At 36.4% G+C, this 25,131-nt stretch overlaps 2 protein-coding genes across 3 annotated transcripts in view; both read right to left on the reverse strand.

Moving 5' to 3' along the window:
* Window positions 1-16,100: 16,100 nt before the first annotated feature.
* On the reverse strand, window positions 16,101-18,588 carry LOC104819964 (pentatricopeptide repeat-containing protein At3g58590). Its single transcript, XM_010550290.1, has one exon. It carries the CDS (start codon window positions 18,546-18,548, stop codon window positions 16,347-16,349), a length of 2,202 nt encoding a protein of 733 aa, XP_010548592.1. The 5' UTR covers window positions 18,549-18,588; the 3' UTR covers window positions 16,101-16,346.
* A 141-nt stretch (window positions 18,589-18,729) lies between these two features.
* LOC104819965 (cadmium/zinc-transporting ATPase HMA3) overlaps window positions 18,730-25,131 on the reverse strand; it is an 8,725-nt gene continuing 2,323 nt past the window's right edge. The window contains exons 4-11 of one of the 2 annotated variants that reach the window (XM_010550291.1): window positions 25,037-25,131; window positions 22,536-22,633; window positions 22,113-22,368; window positions 21,879-22,016; window positions 21,462-21,789; window positions 21,176-21,378; window positions 20,795-20,997; window positions 18,730-20,691 (exon numbers count right to left, since the gene is read on the reverse strand). The exon at window positions 25,037-25,131 is cut by the window's right edge and continues 9 nt beyond it. In XM_010550291.1, coding sequence (XP_010548593.1) covers window positions 19,009-20,691; window positions 20,795-20,997; window positions 21,176-21,378; window positions 21,462-21,789; window positions 21,879-22,016; window positions 22,113-22,368; window positions 22,536-22,633; window positions 25,037-25,131 — 3,004 coding nt within the window. In that variant the 3' untranslated portion in view covers window positions 18,730-19,008. The remainder of the gene's footprint in view (window positions 20,692-20,794; window positions 20,998-21,175; window positions 21,379-21,461; window positions 21,790-21,878; window positions 22,017-22,112; window positions 22,369-22,535; window positions 22,634-25,036) is intronic. The other variant, XM_019203215.1, reaches the window with a different exon arrangement.

Here is a 25,131-nt window from a genome sequence, read left to right on the forward strand (position 1 = left end):
AACCGCTGCATATATCCTCAATAGAGTTCCTACAAAAGCAACTAAAAAGACTCCTTATGAGCTTTGGAAGGGTAAAAAACCAATCCTAAAGCATTTGCATATATGGGGTTGCCCAGCAGAAGCAACTTACAAGCCATCAGAAAAGAAACTAAACTTGCGTACAATTAGTTGTTATTTTGTTGGGCATTCAGAAAAATACAGGGGGTACAAGTTTTATGATCTCAAAAACAGATCGATATTCGAAACTGGAACAACCCATTTTTTTGAGGATGTTGAGTTTGGGAATAGAGATAAGGTACGAGAAGTTGCATTTGAGGAAGAATATGTTCATCTTCCCATAATAATTGATCATGATATAACACATCTAGATCAATCGGACAACATGCAACTCCCCGCACTGACTCAAAAGGTTATTCCGGATGAACCAATTCAAGAGGTTATTCCGGATGAACAACCTCAAGAACAGTTGCCATCAAGAAGGTCAACTAGAGCAAGGAGAAGTGCGATTCCAGACGATTATGTCGCATATCTCCAAGAGCATGGAGAAAATGTTGAATTATTAGAAAATGATCCAATAAATTTTCGTCAAGCTATGCAAAGTTCAAACTCTCAAAATTGGCTTGAAGCCATGAATGAAGAGTATAAATCCATGCAAGACAACAATGTCTGGGAACTTGTTCTATTACCTGAAGGCATCAAACCCGTAGATTGCAAATGGATATTTAAAACCAAACGGGATTCTAAAGGAAATGTGGGTAAGTATAAAGCTCGTCTTGTAGCAAAAGGATTTACACAGAAAGAAGGAGTTGACTATAAAGAGACTTTCTCTCTGGTATCTTCGAAAGACTCGTTCAGAACAATAATGGCACCTGTAGCTCATTATGATTTAGAGTTACATCAGATGGATGTAAAGACAGCGTTTCTTAATGGAGACATTAATGAAACGATATATATGACACAACCAGAAAACTTTGTGATCGGGGATTCAAAGGAAATGGTTTGTAAATTAAAGAAATCCATCTACGGGCTTAAACAGGCATCCCGCCAATGGTATTACAAATTTCGACAGATCATTTGTTCATACGGTTTTGAGACAAATGCTGTAGAAGAATGTGTATACCACAAATTCCGTGGGAGTAAGTTTGTCTTATTAACATTGTATGTCGATGACATATTGATTGCCTCTAATGACATATTGATATTAAATGAGACTAAGGTTTTCCTTTCAAAGAGCTTTGAAATGAAAGATTTGGGAAATGCCGCTTTTGTATTAGGAATCCAAATACATCGAGATAGAGCTCGAGGTATACTCGGGTTGTCGCAAAAGAACTATATCGAAAAGATATTAATGAGGTTTGGGATGAAAACTTGCAAAGAAGGGAACACCCCTATTGCTAAAGAAGACAAATTTTGTCTTGCACAATGCCCAAGAAATGAATTTGAGCAAAACCAGATGCAAGAGATTCCTTATGCATCGACTGTAGGAAGTCTCATGTATGCTCAAGTGTGTATGCGTCCGGATATTGCGTATGCAGTTGGGATGTTGGGAAGGTATCTACATAACCCAGGGATGGATCATTGGAAAGCAGCTACACGGGTTTTGAGATACTTACAGAAAACCAAACATCACATGTTAATTTACAGAAAATCAGAAGATTTGGAGATCATTGGTTATACAGATTCTGATTTTGCTGGATGCCAAGACAGTCGTCGATCCACGTCTGGTTATGTTTTTCTGTTAGCTGGTGGAGCTATATCGTGGAAAAGTGTTAAACAAACACTCACGGCAGCTTCAACTATGGAAGCAGAATTTATAGCATGTTATGCGGCATCCAATCATGGAGTATGGTTGCGAAATTTTGTCATAGGGCTGCGAATTGTGAACAAAATAGAAAGACCACTTTGGATATACTGTGACAATAAGTCAGCGGTTATGTACTCCAATAACAACAGGAGTTCTTCTAAGTCAAAGCATATTGACATAAAATTTCTGGTTGTTAAAGAAAGGATACAGAGTAGTCAGATAAGTCTTGAACACATTGGGACGACTTTATAAATTGTCAAAAAAAAATATTATTTAAAAATAATTTTTTATAATAGTTTTAATTAAATGTTTCGTATGATTTGATAAAAATTATTTACTAAATTTATAATAATTAAATAATAAATTTAAAATATAAATATTATCAATTTAATTTATTTTTAAGTAAAAAAATAATTTTATTATAAAAATTATTAAAAATAATCATTATTAAACTTAAAAATTATACTATTGTATTTTTTATTAAAATATAATACTAAAAAATAATATCAAATAATAACACTAAACAAAATCATCACCAATATATATATTAATGTTTTATATAATTTCTAATAAAAATATTTTAGTTTTTTTGTCGAAACGCCGGAAACCGCTACCAAGTTTGGTTGCGGTTGCGGTTGGTTGCGGTTCAACCAGTCAGTTTTTCAATCGCCCGCAACCGCTGGAAATCGCAACCGCTCCGTTTGCGGGTGGCGACGGTGCAACCAGTCGCCCCCTTAACGGGGGAGGTAATGATAGAGTTCATATTGGCGCCAAAGATCTGAACCATGATATGAGCACAAGATCAGCACGTGTTCGACGACCAAACCCACGTTACAAAGACTGAGTCAAGAGTTGAAGTTTTATTGATAGTTTATTCCTTATTGATAATAATGGGAAGATTGCAATCTCCCTGGATTGTAGTTGTTATTGTGATTTCATAATTGTTTGTAATTCCTTTGCTTTTTTCTATAAAATGACGAAGGTGGCAATGAATAAGGCAGAGAGTTTTCTGTCAATTTGACATTTGTTTCTTCAGTTTTTCTTCAGAGTTCTGATTGGGACCTATCAACAGGACAATAACCCGGCAACTGTAGACTGAGTTGGCAAATATCCAAAAGCTCTCATGTCAGAGAACAAATCAAAAGCTTTCTCCACATCCCCACATTTGCTATACGCACCGATCATCGTGTTAAAGGACACAGCATTTCTCTCAGGCATTTTGTCGAATACCTTGGCTGCGGACGAAAACTCGCCATGCGATGCGTAAATATGGACAATGTTGTTGCCGAAAAAGACGGGCTGATGCAAGGAGAAATGTAACGTGATGGTAAGCGCGTGAAGGGCTTTGGTTCTGGCAAGCGAAGGAGCTCTTCTGCACGCATTGAGTAATCTAAGGAGACGCTCGTTGTGCTCGACATAACCTCCATTGATGATGCTCATGCAATAGGCTTAACTCGAGAACGGAAAGGTATTCGCAGGGTTACTGCATATGACAAAAATCTGGAATTGACTAGCAAGAAGTCGATCCCAGGGGGAGGAACAGGATGGTGGGTGTAGGGCAAGTACATGGTTTACAACTACTGCTCCAACGAGAAGCGATACCCTCACGACGTTCCTCCAGAGTGCAACATCCCCTGAATTTCGATTCCATTTACTTAGATTTATTCAAGATGAACTCCAAAATCTAGGTATTTACGTTATTTGATTTCATCACAATTAGCATATTTTGACGATATTATTACGCCGAATATGATATAATAACCGATGGATCTCTATTTTTATAAAAACCGAACCCGAACAGATTACCGAAATACCCACCCCTAATCCAAACAATCCGATTCTTCACAAGCAAAATATCGCCGTTAAAGAGATGTGTGATTGTGTCCATTCATCTTTATATGGATCCATCCATAAATAGAGGGGTTGGGTATTACAAATCTAAGAGAAAAAATGCATTCCGAAATATTCGGTGTATTATATTGTATTCCAAAAACGTCTTGTGTATTACAATGGATGCACAATGGATATATATATATATATATATATATATACGCTATGAAGATTTGTAGGTTCATATAAAATCCAAATAATATTTATAAGACTATGGGATCTACTTGTTACGAGACTGGTTTACCTGTTCTGGACTCTATGATCATATGACCATGTGAATATAATATCATGTGACCATATAACCTTCATCTCAGCACATAATTCTCGAATAAATTCACTGTAGGTTACCTCATAGGGGGTAAAAGAACAACAATATTTGATTTTCCATAAACTTTCCTTCCCATTCATATTCTTCATTTTTATTCAATATCCACATACAGAAAGTATACAATTGTCGATCTCTCATCTTGCACGTAGCACAAATACAAAATGCAGATCAATTCAACTATTCTGGACTCTGTGACCATATGATCATGTGAATATAATACCATGTGACCATGTGACCATGTGACCATTATTATCATTCTGACTATTCTGGACCACGTGACCATATGAAATTGTGACCATGTGAATTCTTCATCAAGTGACCATTATTACCAATCCTACTATTATGAATCATGTGACTGTGTGACCATGTTAGTATGGTACCATGTGACCATGTGAACATAGTACCATGTGATCATGTTAATATAGTACCATGTGACCATGTAAACATAGTACCATATGATATGACCATGTGAAGATAATACCATGTCATCCTTGAAACCTATGAGAACCGTTATTCTAATGACCCATGACTAATGTGACCATGTCACTTTATGACCGTGTGGCCATGTCATCAACTCATCTCTACTGTTACCGATTTTTTTGTATAGTGATACTCTAAAAACAATATCTCAAAGCCAGATCCGACCGGGATCTATGATTATACTATACTACAAAAGATAAAACTTTAAAAACATCAACAATTAGAAAAAAAAATGTGGAAGAAACATCATTGTTCATGAAATAAACACCAATAACCATCAATGTGGATGAAAAAGAATAAGATCTTCACAATTGCTTACCTATTTTCAACTTCTTCGCTAATTTGGCATTGATTTTGCTTTGATTTCTAACGATTTTGGAGAAAAAATCGAAAGATTCAAAGGAAAAAGTGTAGGAGAGAGAGAACTCAGTGTCGATGAGGGAGAGAGAGGCGGGAGAAAGAAACTGGAAAGAGAGAGGAGAGAGACAACTAAACCCTATAGGTAATGATAGAGTTCATATTGGCGCCAAAGATCTGAACCATGATATGAGCACAAGATCAGCACGTGTTCGACGACCAAACCCACGTTACAAAGACTGAGTCAAGAGTTGAAGTTTTATTGATAGTTTATTCCTTATTGATAATAATGGGAAGATTGCAATCTCCCTGGATTGTAGTTGTTATTGTGATTTCATAATTGTTTGTAATTCCTTTGCTTTTTTCTATAAAATGACGAAGGTGGCAATGAATAAGGCAGAGAGTTTTCTGTCAATTTGACATTTGTTTCTTCAGTTTTTCTTCAGAGTTCTGATTGGGACCTATCAACAGGACAATAACCCGGCAACTGTAGACTGAGTTGGCAAATATCCAAAAGCTCTCATGTCAGAGAACAAATCAAAAGCTTTCTCCACATCCCCACATTTGCTATACGCACCGATCATCGTGTTAAAGGACACAGCATTTCTCTCAGGCATTTTGTCGAATACCTTGGCTGCGGACGAAAACTCGCCATGCGATGCGTAAATATGGACAATGTTGTTGCCGAAAAAGACGGGCTGATGCAAGGAGAAATGTAACGTGATGGTAAGCGCGTGAAGGGCTTTGGTTCTGGCAAGCGAAGGAGCTCTTCTGCACGCATTGAGTAATCTAAGGAGACGCTCGTTGTGCTCGACATAACCTCCATTGATGATGCTCATGCAATAGGCTTAACTCGAGAACGGAAAGGTATTCGCAGGGTTACTGCATATGACAAAAATCTGGAATTGACTAGCAAGAAGTCGATCCCAGGGGGAGGAACAGGATGGTGGGTGTAGGGCAAGTACATGGTTTACAACTACTGCTCCAACGAGAAGCGATACCCTCACGACGTTCCTCCAGAGTGCAACATCCCCTGAATTTCGATTCCATTTACTTAGATTTATTCAAGATGAACTCCAAAATCTAGGTATTTACGTTATTTGATTTCATCACAATTAGCATATTTTGACGATATTATTACGCCGAATATGATATAATAACCGATGGATCTCTATTTTTATAAAAACCGAACCCGAACAGATTACCGAAATACCCACCCCTAATCCAAACAATCCGATTCTTCACAAGCAAAATATCGCCGTTAAAGAGATGTGTGATTGTGTCCATTCATCTTTATATGGATCCATCCATAAATAGAGGGGTTGGGTATTACAAATCTAAGAGAAAAAATGCATTCCGAAATATTCGGTGTATTATATTGTATTCCAAAAACGTCTTGTGTATTACAATGGATGCACAATGGATATATATATATATATATATATATATACGCTATGAAGATTTGTAGGTTCATATAAAATCCAAATAATATTTATAAGACTATGGGATCTACTTGTTACGAGACTGGTTTACCTGTTCTGGACTCTATGATCATATGACCATGTGAATATAATATCATGTGACCATATAACCTTCATCTCAGCACATAATTCTCGAATAAATTCACTGTAGGTTACCTCATAGGGGGTAAAAGAACAACAATATTTGATTTTCCATAAACTTTCCTTCCCATTCATATTCTTCATTTTTATTCAATATCCACATACAGAAAGTATACAATTGTCGATCTCTCATCTTGCACGTAGCACAAATACAAAATGCAGATCAATTCAACTATTCTGGACTCTGTGACCATATGATCATGTGAATATAATACCATGTGACCATGTGACCATGTGACCATTATTATCATTCTGACTATTCTGGACCACGTGACCATATGAAATTGTGACCATGTGAATTCTTCATCAAGTGACCATTATTACCAATCCTACTATTATGAATCATGTGACTGTGTGACCATGTTAGTATGGTACCATGTGACCATGTGAACATAGTACCATGTGATCATGTTAATATAGTACCATGTGACCATGTAAACATAGTACCATATGATATGACCATGTGAAGATAATACCATGTCATCCTTGAAACCTATGAGAACCGTTATTCTAATGACCCATGACTAATGTGACCATGTCACTTTATGACCGTGTGGCCATGTCATCAACTCATCTCTACTGTTACCGATTTTTTTGTATAGTGATACTCTAAAAACAATATCTCAAAGCCAGATCCGACCGGGATCTATGATTATACTATACTACAAAAGATAAAACTTTAAAAACATCAACAATTAGAAAAAAAAATGTGGAAGAAACATCATTGTTCATGAAATAAACACCAATAACCATCAATGTGGATGAAAAAGAATAAGATCTTCACAATTGCTTACCTATTTTCAACTTCTTCGCTAATTTGGCATTGATTTTGCTTTGATTTCTAACGATTTTGGAGAAAAAATCGAAAGATTCAAAGGAAAAAGTGTAGGAGAGAGAGAACTCAGTGTCGATGAGGGAGAGAGAGGCGGGAGAAAGAAACTGGAAAGAGAGAGGAGAGAGACAACTAAACCCTATTTTTTGGGAGAATATTTTTTTAAAAAATAAATACAGAAGGGTACTTAGTCATTACTTATTGAAGAGGGTACATTAGAAGTTGAATTTTTTTTAAAAAAGAAGGTATTTTAGTCATTACTTTTTGATATAGCGCATTGAGGATGTAACAGAAGTTGCCCATTAGAAACAAAAGGCTCACGACATACATAACAACACTTACAATAATAACTGCTTAGAAGTTATAAAAGAAAGGGAAAATCGCCATAAAAACCTTGTACTCTTCCCATGTCAACGAAAAAACCCTGTACTTTTTTCTTTACCAAAAAAACCTTATACTCTATCATAGTAACCAATTAAACCCTGTACTTACAATTTATTAACCAAAACTCCCCCGCGCCGTGAACGTTGTGACGGTTGAAAGGAACTAGTGACATGGCATAAACGGAGTTACTGACCCCAATCCACGTAGGATTAACTTGCCACGTCACATAAAACAAAACAATTAAACAGGTCAAAAAATAAACCAAATTAAACCTAATCCTTTATTTTCCCAATCACAAAAAGCTCCATTCGAACCCTAAGCCTCAGTCTCGTTCTTCATCAGTTTTGTTGTTCATCAGTTTCTTTCTAAATCATGTGCATTTCGGAGGCGATTCGGAGACGATGCGAACTGGGTAATCGATTTGAAGTTTCTCCTGGTATTTCGAAGCCGATTTGAAGGTGAGTTAAAACCCTAAAGCTTCGATTACTCTCTGTTTGAAGACAACCCATTTTCGTCACTCATGTTCTTCGATTTTGGTGAAACGATTTCTGACAATGATGCCATTTTGTTTTGATTGAAGATAACCTGGTGCTATTTCTTCTATAAATCGGTGGAAAAAGGTTCATCTTAACATATACATATTTTTCAGGTATTGTTTCGAAGTCGATTCGAACTAGTGTTTGTGTTGCTCATTTTTTCAAAAAATTATGAAATGTTTAGGTTTTGCAAGGATGTCAAGGGATGATTCAGATGATGTGATAATAAACATACATTTGGGCGGATCAATAACGAAAGACGATGAAGGAGAGATAAAATATATTGGTGGGTTTGTAGAAAAAATTGAGAGTGTGGTTAATGTTGATTATCTGAATTGGTTTATGTTTCAAAAGTTGGTGAAGAAAGAGAGATTACCTCAAATAGAAGAGCTTTGGTTTAAAAGACCAAATGAGGAGATGGACTATTTGAGGCGAATATACAAAGACGTAGATTTTGGAATTATAGACATGATTAATATGGGGAAAAGAAGTGGAGAATTGGATGCATACATTGTGCATAAGGTGTATGACGGGCCTCTTCTAAGTGGACTATTGAGCAATACTGAACATGATAGTGATGATGACGGACAATGTGATGGGGAGAGATTAGACAATGATGAAGGGTTAGACAATGTTGAAGGATTAGATGATGGAGGCGGATTAGATGATGGTATCGGTGGATTAGATAAAGAGGTTGGTTGTGATACTAATCCACATAATGCAGAGTATGATGATGATGGATTAGGAGATGATGAAGGATTAGACAATGATGAAGGATTAGGCCATGGTGTAGGATTAGGTGATGGTGTAGGATTAGGTGATGGTGTCGGTGGATTACATAATGCAGAATATGTCAGCGATGCAGAGTGTCGTGATAATGGAGATGAGTTTCCGACTACACCAAAAACGAGAGAAGAAAAATGGATTGAGTTCATGAGCCTATTCAATGACAAGGAACCACAAGATGTAGGATCAACAAGTTCGGCTAAACATAATCTCCATCTTGGTAAGTGTTTTAACACTGGTGAAGATTTTAAAGAAGAATTGTTTAAATATGCATTGGATAATAACTTCAATGTGAAGTACTTGAAGTGTGAAAGTAGAAGGTATTCAGTAGTCTGCACAGAGAAAGATTGTTCTTGGCGAATCTATTGTTGACTCTGTGACCATATGATCATGTGAATATAATACCATGTGACCATGTGACCATGTGATTTTAGTTTATTTTCTATGTTTTAAAATATTTGTAGTTTTACATTTTCAATGTCAGACATTGTTTTATAATAATTTCCAATTTTATCCTTACCAAATTACAATACATTATTAATGATTGCATTGTTTTTATCATCAAATAAGGGTATATGTGACTTTTGATCTATTTTCTTAAAAAATGTGAAACAATATAAAATAACAAATATTTTGAAACGAAGGAAGTATATCCGAATTTTTTTTATTAAAAAAACTCAAAACTAGGTATTCATACAATTGTACGTACCAACAAATTTAAGAAATATAAATATTTTGTAGTGAGCCTAACTAACAAAAAAAAAATTGCACACCTAATCTCTAAATGGAAGTCAAACATTTGTACAACAAATTTATTATATAAATAGAATTGTTTTTATTGAGCCCTGGCTGACAAAACTCGTCCACCTCTTTATACATGGAGGTCCATTGCATTTATGTTTAGTTTAATTTTTAGAATGTATGGGATGCTACCAAATATTTTAATGCATTGGCGTGTGTGCGTATATATTCTAATGGATAATCCGTAGGGAATCTTGGCCATTGATTCTTGGCTGATTTGCATGTAATAGCCGTTATGTATTTACTCGTCCGTTATTTGTATATTTCTCTTGGAACAACTTAATTAATACAATAAAGGGAAATTATATCTATCCCAAGACAAGAAAAACGGAAATGATTATGCACTACCTACAGTTGGATAATGTTTTGGATGTAATGTTGTGCCGGCTTTTTTGATAGAACTCAATGTATCCAGGATGTTGGCTATTTTTTTGTTGAACTATGTATCCAGGATGCCGACTTTTTTTAGTTGTAATGTTGTGCCGGTTTTTTTGTATCCTGTACAAACCTGTTATGTTAATATCGTAATGTAATCTTCTTTGTGTAATGGTCAAAAACATAACATTCATAATCTGATAACTACAATTAGGGTCAATAACATAACATTCATAATTCAAAAAACATAGCTACACCAATTACAACTACACCAAACACAACTACACCAAGATTCGTTTACCATTTCTACATTTCTAAACATAGGATTATCCATAGTAATACCCAAAAAACATAGCTACACCAATTACAACTACACCAAACATAACTACAACATTGTTGTATTCAACCATCTTAACATTCATCTTCTCAATATTCTGATTCATCTTGTCCATCCTAACATTCATCTTCTCCATCATCTTCTCCATCTTAACATCCATCATCTTCTCCATCTTCACTTCATGTAACTCATCACGGAGACCATCCAACTCTTCAATTATCGCATCGTCAAGCCATTTGAAAAAAATGAGAACCATTTCTCTGATACATAAAACAACACAATCATAAGAAACCAATATCATTTTTTGAAAAAAAAATATGTACAAATTACATACCTCTTGCGAGTCACAAGAAAAGAAAATTCTTCCAGGATTTTTGTATGTTCTCGATGTCTTCCTTGATATAGGTAGTCCGCATTCACACCGAAATTGTAAAATTCCATTGTTCCGATCGAGTTGGTCGAGCATTCGAAAGTGAAGACTCTGTTGCGCGCATAACTCATCTTCTATTTTCAATCTGTAACATAAACATGTACTGTATTTTTAGTAAAAAAACCGAAATCGAAGTCTCTGATGAATCTCTAACACATTTCTAACAATACCCATAAACTTAAATCTGCCAAAACCAGCCCGCTGTAACCGAAATTTGACAAACCCTAAACCCTAACTCTAAAAATCTCAAGTCAAATTTTACTTTTCAGTCGCATAACAACAATATAGAACCCGAACAAGCCTGAAATCCCCGAAATCAAATATATTTCAAACCCAACCCACAAACCCTAGAAACTCAAATCTTGTTTCTTACCTGTTACCTTCGCTTCACTTGATAAAAATAGCACATAACCCAAATGAGATAGAACAGATGCGAGGTTTACTCGAAATCTGTTGAAAAATCTGGAGAGAAAACCCCTACAAATGGAAACTCTTACCCTCTCTCTATCTCTCCACGTTCTTCTGCTATCACCCAGGATAAATACAATTTTGTGTAAATTATAAGCTTGCTTTATCTGACGTGGCAAGTTAATCCTACGTGGATTGGGGTCAGTAACTCCGTTTATGCCATGTCACTAGTTCCATTTCAGCCGTCACAACGTTCACGGTGCGGGGGGGGGGTTTGGTTAATAAATTATAAGTACAGGGTTTAATTGGTTACTATGATAGAGTATAAGGTTTTTTGGTAAAGAAAAAAGTACAGGGTTTTTTCGTTGACCTGGGAAGTTCCCTAAAATAAACTTACATAAACGTGTGTGTTAAATGTGAATATTTTAATTGTTATAAATGATCATATTCATTTAAATTTACATGAGGTATTCATAATTGTTATTCCCTCCATTTCAAAATATTTGTGGTTTTAGTTTATTTTCTATGTTTTAAAATATTTGTAGTTTTACATTTTCAATGTCAGACATTGTTTTATAATAATTTCCAATTTTATCCTTACCAAATTACAATACATTATTAATGATTGCATTGTTTTTATCATCAAATAAGGGTATATGTGACTTTTGATCTATTTTCTTAAAAAATGTGAAACAATATAAAATAACAAATATTTTGAAACGAAGGAAGTATATCCGAATTTTTTTTATTAAAAAAACTCAAAACTAGGTATTCATACAATTGTACGTACCAACAAATTTAAGAAATATAAATATTTTGTAGTGAGCCTAACTAACAAAAAAAAAATTGCACACCTAATCTCTAAATGGAAGTCAAACATTTGTACAACAAATTTATTATATAAATAGAATTGTTTTTATTGAGCCCTGGCTGACAAAACTCGTCCACCTCTTTATACATGGAGGTCCATTGCATTTATGTTTAGTTTAATTTTTAGAATGTATGGGATGCTACCAAATATTTTAATGCATTGGCGTGTGTGCGTATATATTCTAATGGATAATCCGTAGGGAATCTTGGCCATTGATTCTTGGCTGATTTGCATGTAATAGCCGTTATGTATTTACTCGTCCGTTATTTGTATATTTCTCTTGGAACAACTTAATTAATACAATAAAGGGAAATTATATCTATCCCAAGACAAGAAAAACGGAAATGATTATGCACTACCTACAGTTGGATAATGTTTTGGATGTAATGTTGTGCCGGCTTTTTTGATAGAACTCAATGTATCCAGGATGTTGGCTATTTTTTTGTTGAACTATGTATCCAGGATGCCGACTTTTTTTAGTTGTAATGTTGTGCCGGTTTTTTTGTATCCTGTACAAACCTGTTATGTTAATATCGTAATGTAATCTTCTTTGTGTAATGGTCAAAAACATAACATTCATAATCTGATAACTACAATTAGGGTCAATAACATAACATTCATAATTCAAAAAACATAGCTACACCAATTACAACTACACCAAACACAACTACACCAAGATTCGTTTACCATTTCTACATTTCTAAACATAGGATTATCCATAGTAATACCCAAAAAACATAGCTACACCAATTACAACTACACCAAACATAACTACAACATTGTTGTATTCAACCATCTTAACATTCATCTTCTCAATATTCTGATTCATCTTGTCCATCCTAACATTCATCTTCTCCATCATCTTCTCCATCTTAACATCCATCATCTTCTCCATCTTCACTTCATGTAACTCATCACGGAGACCATCCAACTCTTCAATTATCGCATCGTCAAGCCATTTGAAAAAAATGAGAACCATTTCTCTGATACATAAAACAACACAATCATAAGAAACCAATATCATTTTTTGAAAAAAAAATATGTACAAATTACATACCTCTTGCGAGTCACAAGAAAAGAAAATTCTTCCAGGATTTTTGTATGTTCTCGATGTCTTCCTTGATATAGGTAGTCCGCATTCACACCGAAATTGTAAAATTCCATTGTTCCGATCGAGTTGGTCGAGCATTCGAAAGTGAAGACTCTGTTGCGCGCATAACTCATCTTCTATTTTCAATCTGTAACATAAACATGTACTGTATTTTTAGTAAAAAAACCGAAATCGAAGTCTCTGATGAATCTCTAACACATTTCTAACAATACCCATAAACTTAAATCTGCCAAAACCAGCCCGCTGTAACCGAAATTTGACAAACCCTAAACCCTAACTCTAAAAATCTCAAGTCAAATTTTACTTTTCAGTCGCATAACAACAATATAGAACCCGAACAAGCCTGAAATCCCCGAAATCAAATATATTTCAAACCCAACCCACAAACCCTAGAAACTCAAATCTTGTTTCTTACCTGTTACCTTCGCTTCACTTGATAAAAATAGCACATAACCCAAATGAGATAGAACAGATGCGAGGTTTACTCGAAATCTGTTGAAAAATCTGGAGAGAAAACCCCTACAAATGGAAACTCTTACCCTCTCTCTATCTCTCCACGTTCTTCTGCTATCACCCAGGATAAATACAATTTTGTGTAAATTATAAGCTTGCTTTATCTGACGTGGCAAGTTAATCCTACGTGGATTGGGGTCAGTAACTCCGTTTATGCCATGTCACTAGTTCCATTTCAGCCGTCACAACGTTCACGGTGCGGGGGGGGGGTTTGGTTAATAAATTATAAGTACAGGGTTTAATTGGTTACTATGATAGAGTATAAGGTTTTTTGGTAAAGAAAAAAGTACAGGGTTTTTTCGTTGACCTGGGAAGTTCCCTAAAATAAACTTACATAAACGTGTGTGTTAAATGTGAATATTTTAATTGTTATAAATGATCATATTCATTTAAATTTACATGAGGTATTCATAATTGTTATTCCCTCCATTTCAAAATATTTGTGGTTTTAGTTTATTTTCTATGTTTTAAAATATTTGTAGTTTTACATTTTCAATGTCAGACATTGTTTTATAATAATTTCCAATTTTATCCTTACCAAATTACAATACATTATTAATGATTGCATTGTTTTTATCATCAAATAAGGGTATATGTGACTTTTGATCTATTTTCTTAAAAAATGTGAAACAATATAAAATAACAAATATTTTGAAACGAAGGAAGTATATCCGAATTTTTTTTATTAAAAAAACTCAAAACTAGGTATTCATACAATTGTACGTACCAACAAATTTAAGAAATATAAATATTTTGTAGTGAGCCTAACTAACAAAAAAAAAATTGCACACCTAATCTCTAAATGGAAGTCAAACATTTGTACAACAAATTTATTATATAAATAGAATTGTTTTTATTGAGCCCTGGCTGACAAAACTCGTCCACCTCTTTATACATGGAGGTCCATTGCATTTATGTTTAGTTTAATTTTTAGAATGTATGGGATGCTACCAAATATTTTAATGCATTGGCGTGTGTGCGTATATATTCTAATGGATAATCCGTAGGGAATCTTGGCCATTGATTCTTGGCTGATTTGCATGTAATAGCCGTTATGTATTTACTCGTCCGTTATTTGTATATTTCTCTTGGAACAACTTAATTAATACAATAAAGGGAAATTATATCTTTAGGATTCTTTTCAATTAAAAAAGAATCGGACCTCATAACAAGCACCAAGGAATTTTTCTTTTATTACCAATGCCTATAAATAAGACACAATCCAAGCAATAATATGTTCATATAAAAAACATTCAGAAAAGAAAAAACAAATAAAAGATTTTCAAGTTTTATTCAGAAAGATGAGTCCATGCAAGACCGCAGCGTTCTGCTTCATGATCCTCTTCGTCTCCTCTGTCTTGAGTGAGTCACTGAGTCCTTTCTCGTCATCACTCGTTCCTCATATATATACAGTATTATGTTTTGCACAGAAAATCGCATATTAATATATGAATTTGTAAATAAATGAATTTTAAAAATTCAAAAATATACACGAACTTTTCTTAATTTATACATTCAAAACTACCATATTATAGTGGTATTTGGAAGTGGTTTAAAAATTTTATGACGGTTTTTGTGTATTTATTTAGATTTAAAAAAAAATAAATTTGTGTATCAATGTGTGATATATGTATATGATAGTAATAACGTGACATGGAATTACATACAGTTGATGAGAGCTCGGCGTGTGGAGAAGTGCTTGGCTCGTGTGGGAAAATAGACTGCAATAAAGAGTGCCATTCAAAGCACGGGCCAAAGGCAGTTGCTCACTGCGACCGCGGCGGTAAGGCGGGCACTTGCATCTGCGGCTACCCCTGCCCGGCTCATCATTGAATGGCTCATGCTTTCATGTTTTAAAAACAAAAATATCATTTGGTAATCACAATGATGAAAATAAATATTTACAGAACCTATAAATCAAGTTTATCAGAGCTGAAATCGTCCCATATTTCTTCTCTAAGTTATATATATTTTCATCATCATTTTCGGTCTTTATCGTTTAAAAATGGGCCGGCAATGAATCAGTTCACAAATTGAGCTCGGTTTGATATCTTTGTGCTATGTTTTTTAGTTGAGAAACAAATTCAACTAGTGACTTGGGAAACAAAAAACCTAGATCTAGACGTCGGTATTGCAAAGATGACACGGAGAATCCGATGAGTTTAGAAATGGTGTTGTAATACTTAAAGAGAGGGACTCTCAAATAAATAAAATGATTATTGATTTCATTCTCTGTCGTTTATTATTACATACAAATTCAAATTTAAAAAAGGAAAATTTGAACAGTCCATAGGAAGTTTGAAAGGTTGCATAGAAAGATGGCATTTCTTGGTCTAAAAACATCAAGAATCATCTCGTTGCAGCTTTCTTGGCATGTGATCTCATCATTGGACCGTTTGAATTCAAATTTCGACCTACAGCTCTGTTGGTTTCCAAGCTTTTTTTCCCGCTCCGTTCTTGTTACAACGCAAACTTGCCCGTTTATCTTTCGACGATGAATCTCTTGCATCCTTCGAGAAATGTACGCCAAACGGATGCATCTGGTGGGAATGGCATTTCAGCGATGAACTTCTCGGCATCCTTCGTGTATCCATTTCTGACCAGAAGGTCCACTCCACATCGATAATGTTCCATTTCTGGTTCCACTCCATAATCGGATTTCATCCTCTGAATCAAATCCATTCCTTCCTTTACCAGCCCACTATGCCTGCATACGGTAAGCATCGAGACGAAAGAAACCCGGTCAGGCTTGAACCCTAGAGACACCATTTCCCCAAACTTCTTGAATGCCTCGTGAGCGTATCCATGGATCCCGAGGGACGATATCAACGCAGTCCATGTCACGAGGTTCTTCTCTCTTGCCTCGTCAAAGATTTTTACCGCACTTCTGATACTTCCACATTTCCCATACATGTTAATCAACAGGTTGCACACGAATGCGTCAGCACGGTGGAAACCCGTTTTAGCGATCAGGCAGTGGATAGAACTTCCAACCGCAAGATCGCAAAGCTCAGTGCACGTACTTAAGACGCTAGCATAGGAGTAGTTGTCCGGTAAGATGCGCGATTGAAGCTTGTGTTTGAAAAGTTCAAGAGCCTCGCTGTGCTTTGCGGCACGCGAACAAGCTGCAATGGCAATATTCCAGGATATATCATCTGGGTATTCGAGCATTGAAATCAGCTTCAAAGATTCAAGGTAAAGACCCGATCTGTTGTACATTCCAGCAATAATGTTTGAAGGGGCCACGAAAAATCTTGCGGTAGAACCATCATGCAAGACCAAAGCATCACTTATTAGTCCGTTCTTCACATACGATGAGATAAGGGAGCTCAAGACATAGTCATTTTCCTCGTAACCCGTCTTTATTACCACAGAGTGAAGCTGCTTAATCTCGGGGGAACCACAGGTTTTGAGAAAAGACGAAAATGTAAACTCATTTGGCCTGAAACCAAGCCGAAGCATATGCAAGAACAAAGAGATACAGACTTCAGAACTGTTCTTGTCGGCGTAACCTGAAATCAGCGAATTCCAAGAAACGACATTCTTCTCACATATATCATCAAAGCATAGCCGGGAATCTTCCAAATTATCACATTTAACATATAAGTCGATCAAAGCACTCCCTACAAAGACATCAGTTCCATAACCCTTCTTAATCACCATGCCATGAATTGTGCGTCCAAACTTCAACATCTCCACACGAGCGCAAGAGTTTACAACACCGACAAAGGTGCTCTCGTTTGCCGAAACTCCCTGCTCTGACATACTGGCGAAGATTGTTAATGCTTTCAAAGGGTTCTCGCTTTTGGCAGTTATACTAATTATGGTATTCCACGATATTGTATCCCTTGAAACTGCCTCCTCGAAAATTTTCTCTGCAGCGCGTCCATTGCAGCATTTTCCATATGCACTGATGAGAGAATTGACAACAGAAACTTCACGATCAAGTCCTTTCTTTACGCCCAAGCAATGCAACTGTTCTCCAATTTCCAAGTCCTCTTCACTTGATAAACCAGACAAAACACCCAACAAAGAACACTCAGATAAAGAAGCCTGCATTCGAACAAGCTCACGGAATAAAGACAGAGACTCATCGATAAACCCATTCTGTCCCAACAAAGACATCATCGAATTCCATGTCACCAAGCTCTTGGTGGACATGGCTTCGAAAACCCGTGTCGCATTTTCCAGTAATCCAAACCTCCCGTACAAGCATAGCAAAGAAGTACCCACAAACGCATCTGCCCAAAGCAAGCCATTTTGCAAGCTCAAACCGTGCAACTGGACCCCAGCGCGAAGATCCAACGACGTACAGGACAATAACCCGGCAACTGTAGACTGAGTTGGCAAATATCCAAAAGCTCTCATGTCAGAGAACACATCAAAAGCTTTCTCCACATCCTCACATTTGCTATACGCACCGATCATCGTGTTAAAGGACACAGCATTTCTCTCAGGCATTTTGTCGAATACCTTGGCTGCGGACGAAAACTCGCCCTGCGATGCGTATATATGGACGATGTTGTTGCCGACAAAGACGGGCTGATGCAAGGAGAAATGTAACGTGATGGTAAGCGCGTGAAGGGCTTTGGTTCTCGCAAGCGAAGGAGCTCTTCTGCACACATTGAGTAATCTAAGGAGACGCTCGTTGTGCTCGACATAACCTCCATTGATGACGCTCATGCAATAAGCTTAGCTCAAGAACGGAAACGTATTCGCAGAGCTACTGCATATGATAAAAATCTGGAATTGACTCTTTATCAGACTTCTAGAAGAATCACAGTTACAAGTAAAAAATGTCTGTCATTGTTCTGTTCTGTCGGAGAAGAAATCGAGCAATGACACGTGATCATCCACGTGCGTATTGTGAATACTTGCTCTGGGCTTTATGATTTAGGGTTCCAATTGGGCTTAAAACCCAATTACAATCTATCATCACCAACCGTCTAAAGAGGTAAAGTAGAGAGCATAACATGTCGGAAATTACCAAGAAAATTGATAACTACTAGTCTACTACCACGCGCATTGCCATCATCGATGAAACCTATACTTATCGCCCGTGACTGTAAATACATTTCTGGGCATTCTTGCTTACAAGATCAAAGCATGAATATAACATGATCAATGCTAAGAAGAACTCAGCTTATTCAATAGCAATCTCTGTCAAGCTTCCAAAAGCTCGCACATGGCGGCCATGTCCGCAATACTGATTTGCGTAGCTTCTGCAGCACTTTCCGCCGCCATTGTTTTGCTTCTCGTTGCCTTCGCAGTTGGTCCTGCAAGCATCCATGCTCTTCTCCAGACAGCAGCTTTGTTCCTCGGATTTCTCGTCACTAGGGTTTGAGCAAAAGCTTTTGCCCAAACCTCTCTCCATCTCTGGTTTACTACTTCCACAACAGCTTGGCCTGCAGTTCTTTTCGTCCTTAAGCACAGGTTTCATGGCAGAAGCTTCTTGAATGTTTTTCTCATGGTGGCCTTCTTCCACCTCGTGCTTGCTGCTGCAGCATCCAGACTTGCATTCGGGCTTTACCTGCAGACCCTTTCCAAGGTCAGATTGATCCTTTTTCAAAGTCTCGATCTTTTCCTCAGCTTTCTCTTTCTTTCCACAGCATCCAGATTTGCAGTTTCCTTCGGACTTTATCTGCAGACCCTTTTCAAGATCTGATTGGTCCTTTTTCAAAGTCACGATCTTTTCCTCAGCTTTCTCTTTTGTTCCGCAGCATCCAGATTTGCAGTTTCCTTCGGATTTTATCTGCAGACCCTTTTCAAGATCAGTCACGATATTTTCCTCAGCCTTCTCTTTCTTTCCACAGCATCCAGATTTACAGTTTCCGTCCACCTTTTCCTTAGCTTTGTCCCCAAAAATCTTGTCCTCGATCTCTTCCTTTTCGCAACGACCAGACCCGTTGTCTCCACTACTCTTCACGTGGCCATGAGGTTTCTCGCAGCAGCTCTTTCCCACGATCTTTTCTTTCGCCTTCTCGTTCTTGTCACCGCAACAACCTGAGCTGCTCTTCATTTGGTGGTGCTTCTCCGAATGAGCAGACTTATGGCATGAGCTCTGAGTTCTGTCTTTACAACAGCCTGAGTCACTGTGTCCTTCATGTTTTGCTTTCAGGGCTTGTCCGAAATCATCGTGTGGTTGAGCACAACAGCTCTGTTTCATGAGCTTGACATCATCTTCGATCTTCTTGTCATAACAACCAGAGTGACAGTGATCAAACCCGCTTTTCCTTTGTAACCCTTCAACCAGTCTCACTTCATTCTCTTGGTCGTTCTTACCACAACAGCCTGAACTGCAATGCTCATCTCCTCTGCTCTTTCCCAACAAGCCTGTCTCTATGTCCTGATGATCATCACCTTTAACAGAAGGAAAAGCCCTGTGACATTTGCTTACAGGTTTGTGCTTCCCTCTTAGCAATAACATACTATTGAGGATCACAAGCAAGCAAGTCCCGACATCTGCCAGAACTGCAGCCCATATCAATGGGTGACCTGCAAAAGCCAGAACAAGAATCCCTCCCTTTATAGATATCGACAGAACCACGTTCTGTATAACTTTCCAGCTAGCTCTTCTTGCTAGTTCTATAGCCTCCGGGATCTTTCTGATGTCATTAGACATGAGAATGATGTGCCCGGTTTGAGTTGCGAGTGCAGAACCAGATATTCCCATGGAGATTCCGATATCTGCAGTAGCTAAAGCCGGTGCATCATTCAGTCCATCCCCTACCATGGCGGTTGCTCCTTCTCTCTTAAACTCCTCGATGATTCTTGCTTTATCTTGCGGAAGAAGCTCTGAATGAACAACCTCCAGAGCATTCCCTAGCTGTTTCGAACATGGAGTTTGTTGGTTAACGATTGCATATCGGGTATCCGAAATTAGGGTTTTTCTCCCTAGTCCTACAAAGAAAAACTCCATTAAACTTCACCTGTTCTTGGGCATGCATGGCTGCATCTTGGTTATCTCCGGTCAGCATTGCGGTTTTAACACCCAAAGATTTAAGTTCCTTCATCGCTTGAACTGCTCCGGTTCGACAAGAGTCTGAAAGATTGAAAACTCCTGCCAATCTTTCTCCTACATAGATGTATCCAACTGTCTTCCCTCCTTTGTTGTCAACTTCAATGTCTGAAACTTCAGATGTGTATATGCAACCAAGAAGAAACCACACAGAAATGATCAGACAAAACCGAAACAACATCACATAAAGTTTCTGATAACGGAAGCATGAATCCGGAACACGTTTTTGTTTTCTGGATTCACGTTTTGCGTTGTCATTGTCTAAGCTGGTAGTTAGAACTCGAATATTCACCTGTTGAGCATCCAGCTCTTGAAGCTATCCTTTTGTTACCGATATAAACGTCTTTCCCGTCTATCTTCCCACAGATTCCTTCACCTGGAAAGTTCTGGTACTCCTCCACTGCATCATGTTTAGGTTCAACCGATACGGATTTTGCATAGTCCACAATGGCAGCAGCCATTGGATGGCTCGACTTGCTCTCTATGCTCGAAACCCTGAAATCATATTCCATACGATTCAGACACCAGAACAAAACCCACAAACCAGATGTTCTTGGGTCAGGAGTGTGGTTTCTTACCAGTAAAGAAGGCTGTGAACACTTATGTCTCCGGAGAGAGATCTGAAATCCATGACGGTGAATTCGCCTCTGGTGATGGTTCCGGTCTTATCGAAAGCAGCAATCTTGATCTTGGATAGGGTTTCGAGATAATCTCCTCCTTTGATCAGAAGTCCTGACGTGGCTGCCTTTGTGAGTGCACAGAAAGTGGCAACTGGTGTGGAGAGGAGAAGCCCACAAGGGCATGCACTTACTAACACAACCAGTGCTAACCGAAACCAATGGCTCGGGTTTCGGACCCTCAGAGCAACGGGTATAATGGCAAAACAAGCTGATATTATGACAACAGCTGAAACAAGAAACGTGAAAACTCGATAAGATGTCGGAGAAAAGAAGGAAACTACAAGTTATATGTCTCTATGGGTTTCTTACACTAACCTGGAGTGTAGTACTGAGAGCATTTGTCTATAAACCTCTGGGTTTGTGTTTTGCTGTTCTGAGCTTCTTCCACTAGCTTTGCCATCTTTGCAACCACGCAATCTTCGGCTAAAGCAGTGGTTTTCACGCTTATGTAACCTTCAAGAAGCCGTAGAAAAGATCAAAAACATCGGAAGAAAACCTGCAAAAAAAAGGGGGCTTTTGTCTGAATATCGAAAGTCTAAGCCTTTTTACCGTTCAGATTCATGGTTCCTGCCCAAACAGAAGAATCTCTCAGTTTCGGCACGGGAAAGGCTTCGCCCGTCAAAGTTTTCTCATCCACCTCGCAGTTTCCATCAACCACGACCCCGTCTATTGGTATAGTTTCACCGGCTTTCACCGCTAAAACAGTGTTTATCTTTACCTCATCCACTTCCACTTCTTCACCAGTCTCAGCTATCACTGCCTTCTGTGGAGCTAAGCTCATCAGAGATTGCATCACTGCACTTGCCTGCAACGCAAACTGTACTTCAGAAACCTATATAAAACCTCTGCAAATTCGATAATTAGACGTATCTTTCTACTTGTACACAAAAAGGGTTTGCAGAAAATTCAATTTGAAACTTGTTCTTGGAGGGAAAAAGAAACCGAAAATGAATCGAAGAGGCGGTGTCGGACCTTATAACTGGCCCTGGACTCGAGCCATTCAGCAATGGTGAACAGGAACACGGTTGCAGCAGATTCTGTGTAATCTTTCATAGCAATTGTTGCGACAACTGTTGAAGACAATGGCAGAGGATTAGCCAACTCAAAGCATTTCAACCTCTAGTCACAGAAGTCACTTGTATCAAGCTTTTCTCAAAAGAGGCATCATCATCACGATCTGATCAAGATTCCTCACAGAATCGGGTTCCTATTCAGATTCAAGATTTCGGTCCTTTCTTTCGTTTCTTTTAAAGTTTTTGGCCACGGCCATTTTGGTAATTAAATAAATAACTTAAAGACATAATTGTAGCCGAACCGAATGTGATATAAACCAAATAATTATGAGTTCTCTAGATTCCGAAAAAAAAAACAAATCTGAACTAAAGCGATACGAATAAAAAATTAATCGAAAAAAACAAAAATTTATTTAAAAAAGAGTTTTTATTAATAAAAAACTGAATTCGAACAAAAATAAAACCGAACTGAACCGAAATTGATATAAAAACCAAATAATTATAGTTTTTCTGTAACCGAAATAACCGAATCCGAACATAATTGAACCGAACTCATTAACCACTTCCCCTTTGTATTGCTCTTCAATTATGGCTAATCGACTTTGGTATTGAAATATCTAAGCAAAGTTATCCATTCGGAAATAGTTTCTTAAATATTTTAAGGAGACACTTTTAAATATATAGGGAGAAACAAAGAATAGTATAATAAACCCTAATCAGAGTAAACCATAAATAACCGAATTAAAACAAATGAAATTAAACTAAATTGATATAACCCATCACATATAATAATTCAAACAAACAATAACCAAACTAAATTACGCTAAACTAGACTAATACAACTCATAACATATTTTAATAAATTGAACGAGGAATTACCAGATTAAACTAAACCAATATAACCGATGGCTTTAATATTCAATGTGAGTCAAAGTTCCACTTCCAAGTATTCTTTTATACCTTTTTTTAGTTGTAAAGAAGAAGCAAACAAAACCCTTTACCCTTTTTTTTTCCTTCCATTGCACATAACACGCAATTTAATTATTACTATCATTAGTTACAAATTAATTGAAAAAAAATGAACAAGGGAAAAGAATTTTGAAAATTAAATAATAAAAATAATAATTTTAAAAACAGAAAAAAAAAAATCTAAAGGGTGCAATAGAAAAAAGAAAGAAAGTGTTGTCTGATGTGGACATCACATCCTGATATGGCCTAACTACCTTTTCTCCCATCGAATATTATACATATATATATATATATATCCTTTAAGGAGTTCTTACACATTTCCTTGTTGGCAATTAAATTTACAGAAAAGGAAATCATTTCATATATTTTTTTTTTGACAAAAGGTGTTATTTTATTAGTATTATCGATTAAAACGTTTTATTTTAAGTTATATATGTATAGAAAACGTTAGAAAATGACTATTCTATAGAATAAGAATATTATGATGTTCATATCATAAATCGAAACCGAACTAAAATGAAAGTGGAATCCAAACAAAACTGAGAAGGGGTTCTGGTGTTTTATAAAGAAAATAAATCATAATTTTGTTCCCTGTTTTCTTTTGAAAACTTTTTTTTTTTGCTTTATCTCTATTTACTTTCTGAGTTATCTCATATGTTTTTTCCAATCGTTTATAAAATAAAAAACAATATGATTTTCTATAACCTATAAATTTAATTTAATTGAAGTTTACGTAAATATATAAAAGACTACCAATTTTGATTTTCTTTTTTTTTTCCTAATTTCGGAAACAACATAGTAACTATTATAATTTACGTACTTGTTTCTTACGCATAAAAGAAAAATATAACACTTTCTCATTTCAAGAAAAGGGTTTGTTCAATTTTTTGCTTTGTAAAGAAAACAGCTTTTTTTCTTTTCCTTTTTCTTTGTTGGGACACAAATAAAAAAAAGGACGGAGGAAAAAGATATACAAGTTATAAAATGATTAAAAAATAATTACTAAAAATTAATATTTTTTACGTTGACCGTAATTGCCAAAAATCTCCCTCATGCATACATATGCATCTCTTTTTTTTTTGGTAAATATGCAAATGGCACATGCATGTGTATCTCTGCTTCTAATAATTACCATATATATATATATATATATATATATATTACACGTCGATCTCGACTCATACTTGACAAAATCCGTGATCCCAATCGATTTGTTCTCATAAAAACAATAGTATAAAGTAATGTATGTAATCTTGGTTTAAACTCTATCTTTGCTTAATTTGTCGTTGTGTGAATAAATAACGTTAAAAAAATATACATACGTGGTTGATTTAATTTGGTTATTTTTTATTTGGTTTGTTAATATTGATTTATATTTTGATTTTTTTTTGTTTTATTAAAAAACAAAAAAATCACATTTCAACCAAATCAAATAAAAAAAATAATCACAGAACTGAATTAAACTAAACGTGTGGAAGAGGAGAAAATTACCGGCGATGATGACAAGAATGTTGATGTCGATCCTAAACCTTCGGATGGAAGCGAAGGCTTTGGCTACGATGGGAAAAATACCGGCGGCGGCAGGC

The sequence above is a fragment of the Tarenaya hassleriana genome, unplaced genomic scaffold, assembly GCF_000463585.1.
Source record: "Tarenaya hassleriana unplaced genomic scaffold, ASM46358v1 Cleome3, whole genome shotgun sequence".
NCBI classification, from domain to species: domain Eukaryota; kingdom Viridiplantae; phylum Streptophyta; class Magnoliopsida; order Brassicales; family Cleomaceae; genus Tarenaya; species Tarenaya hassleriana.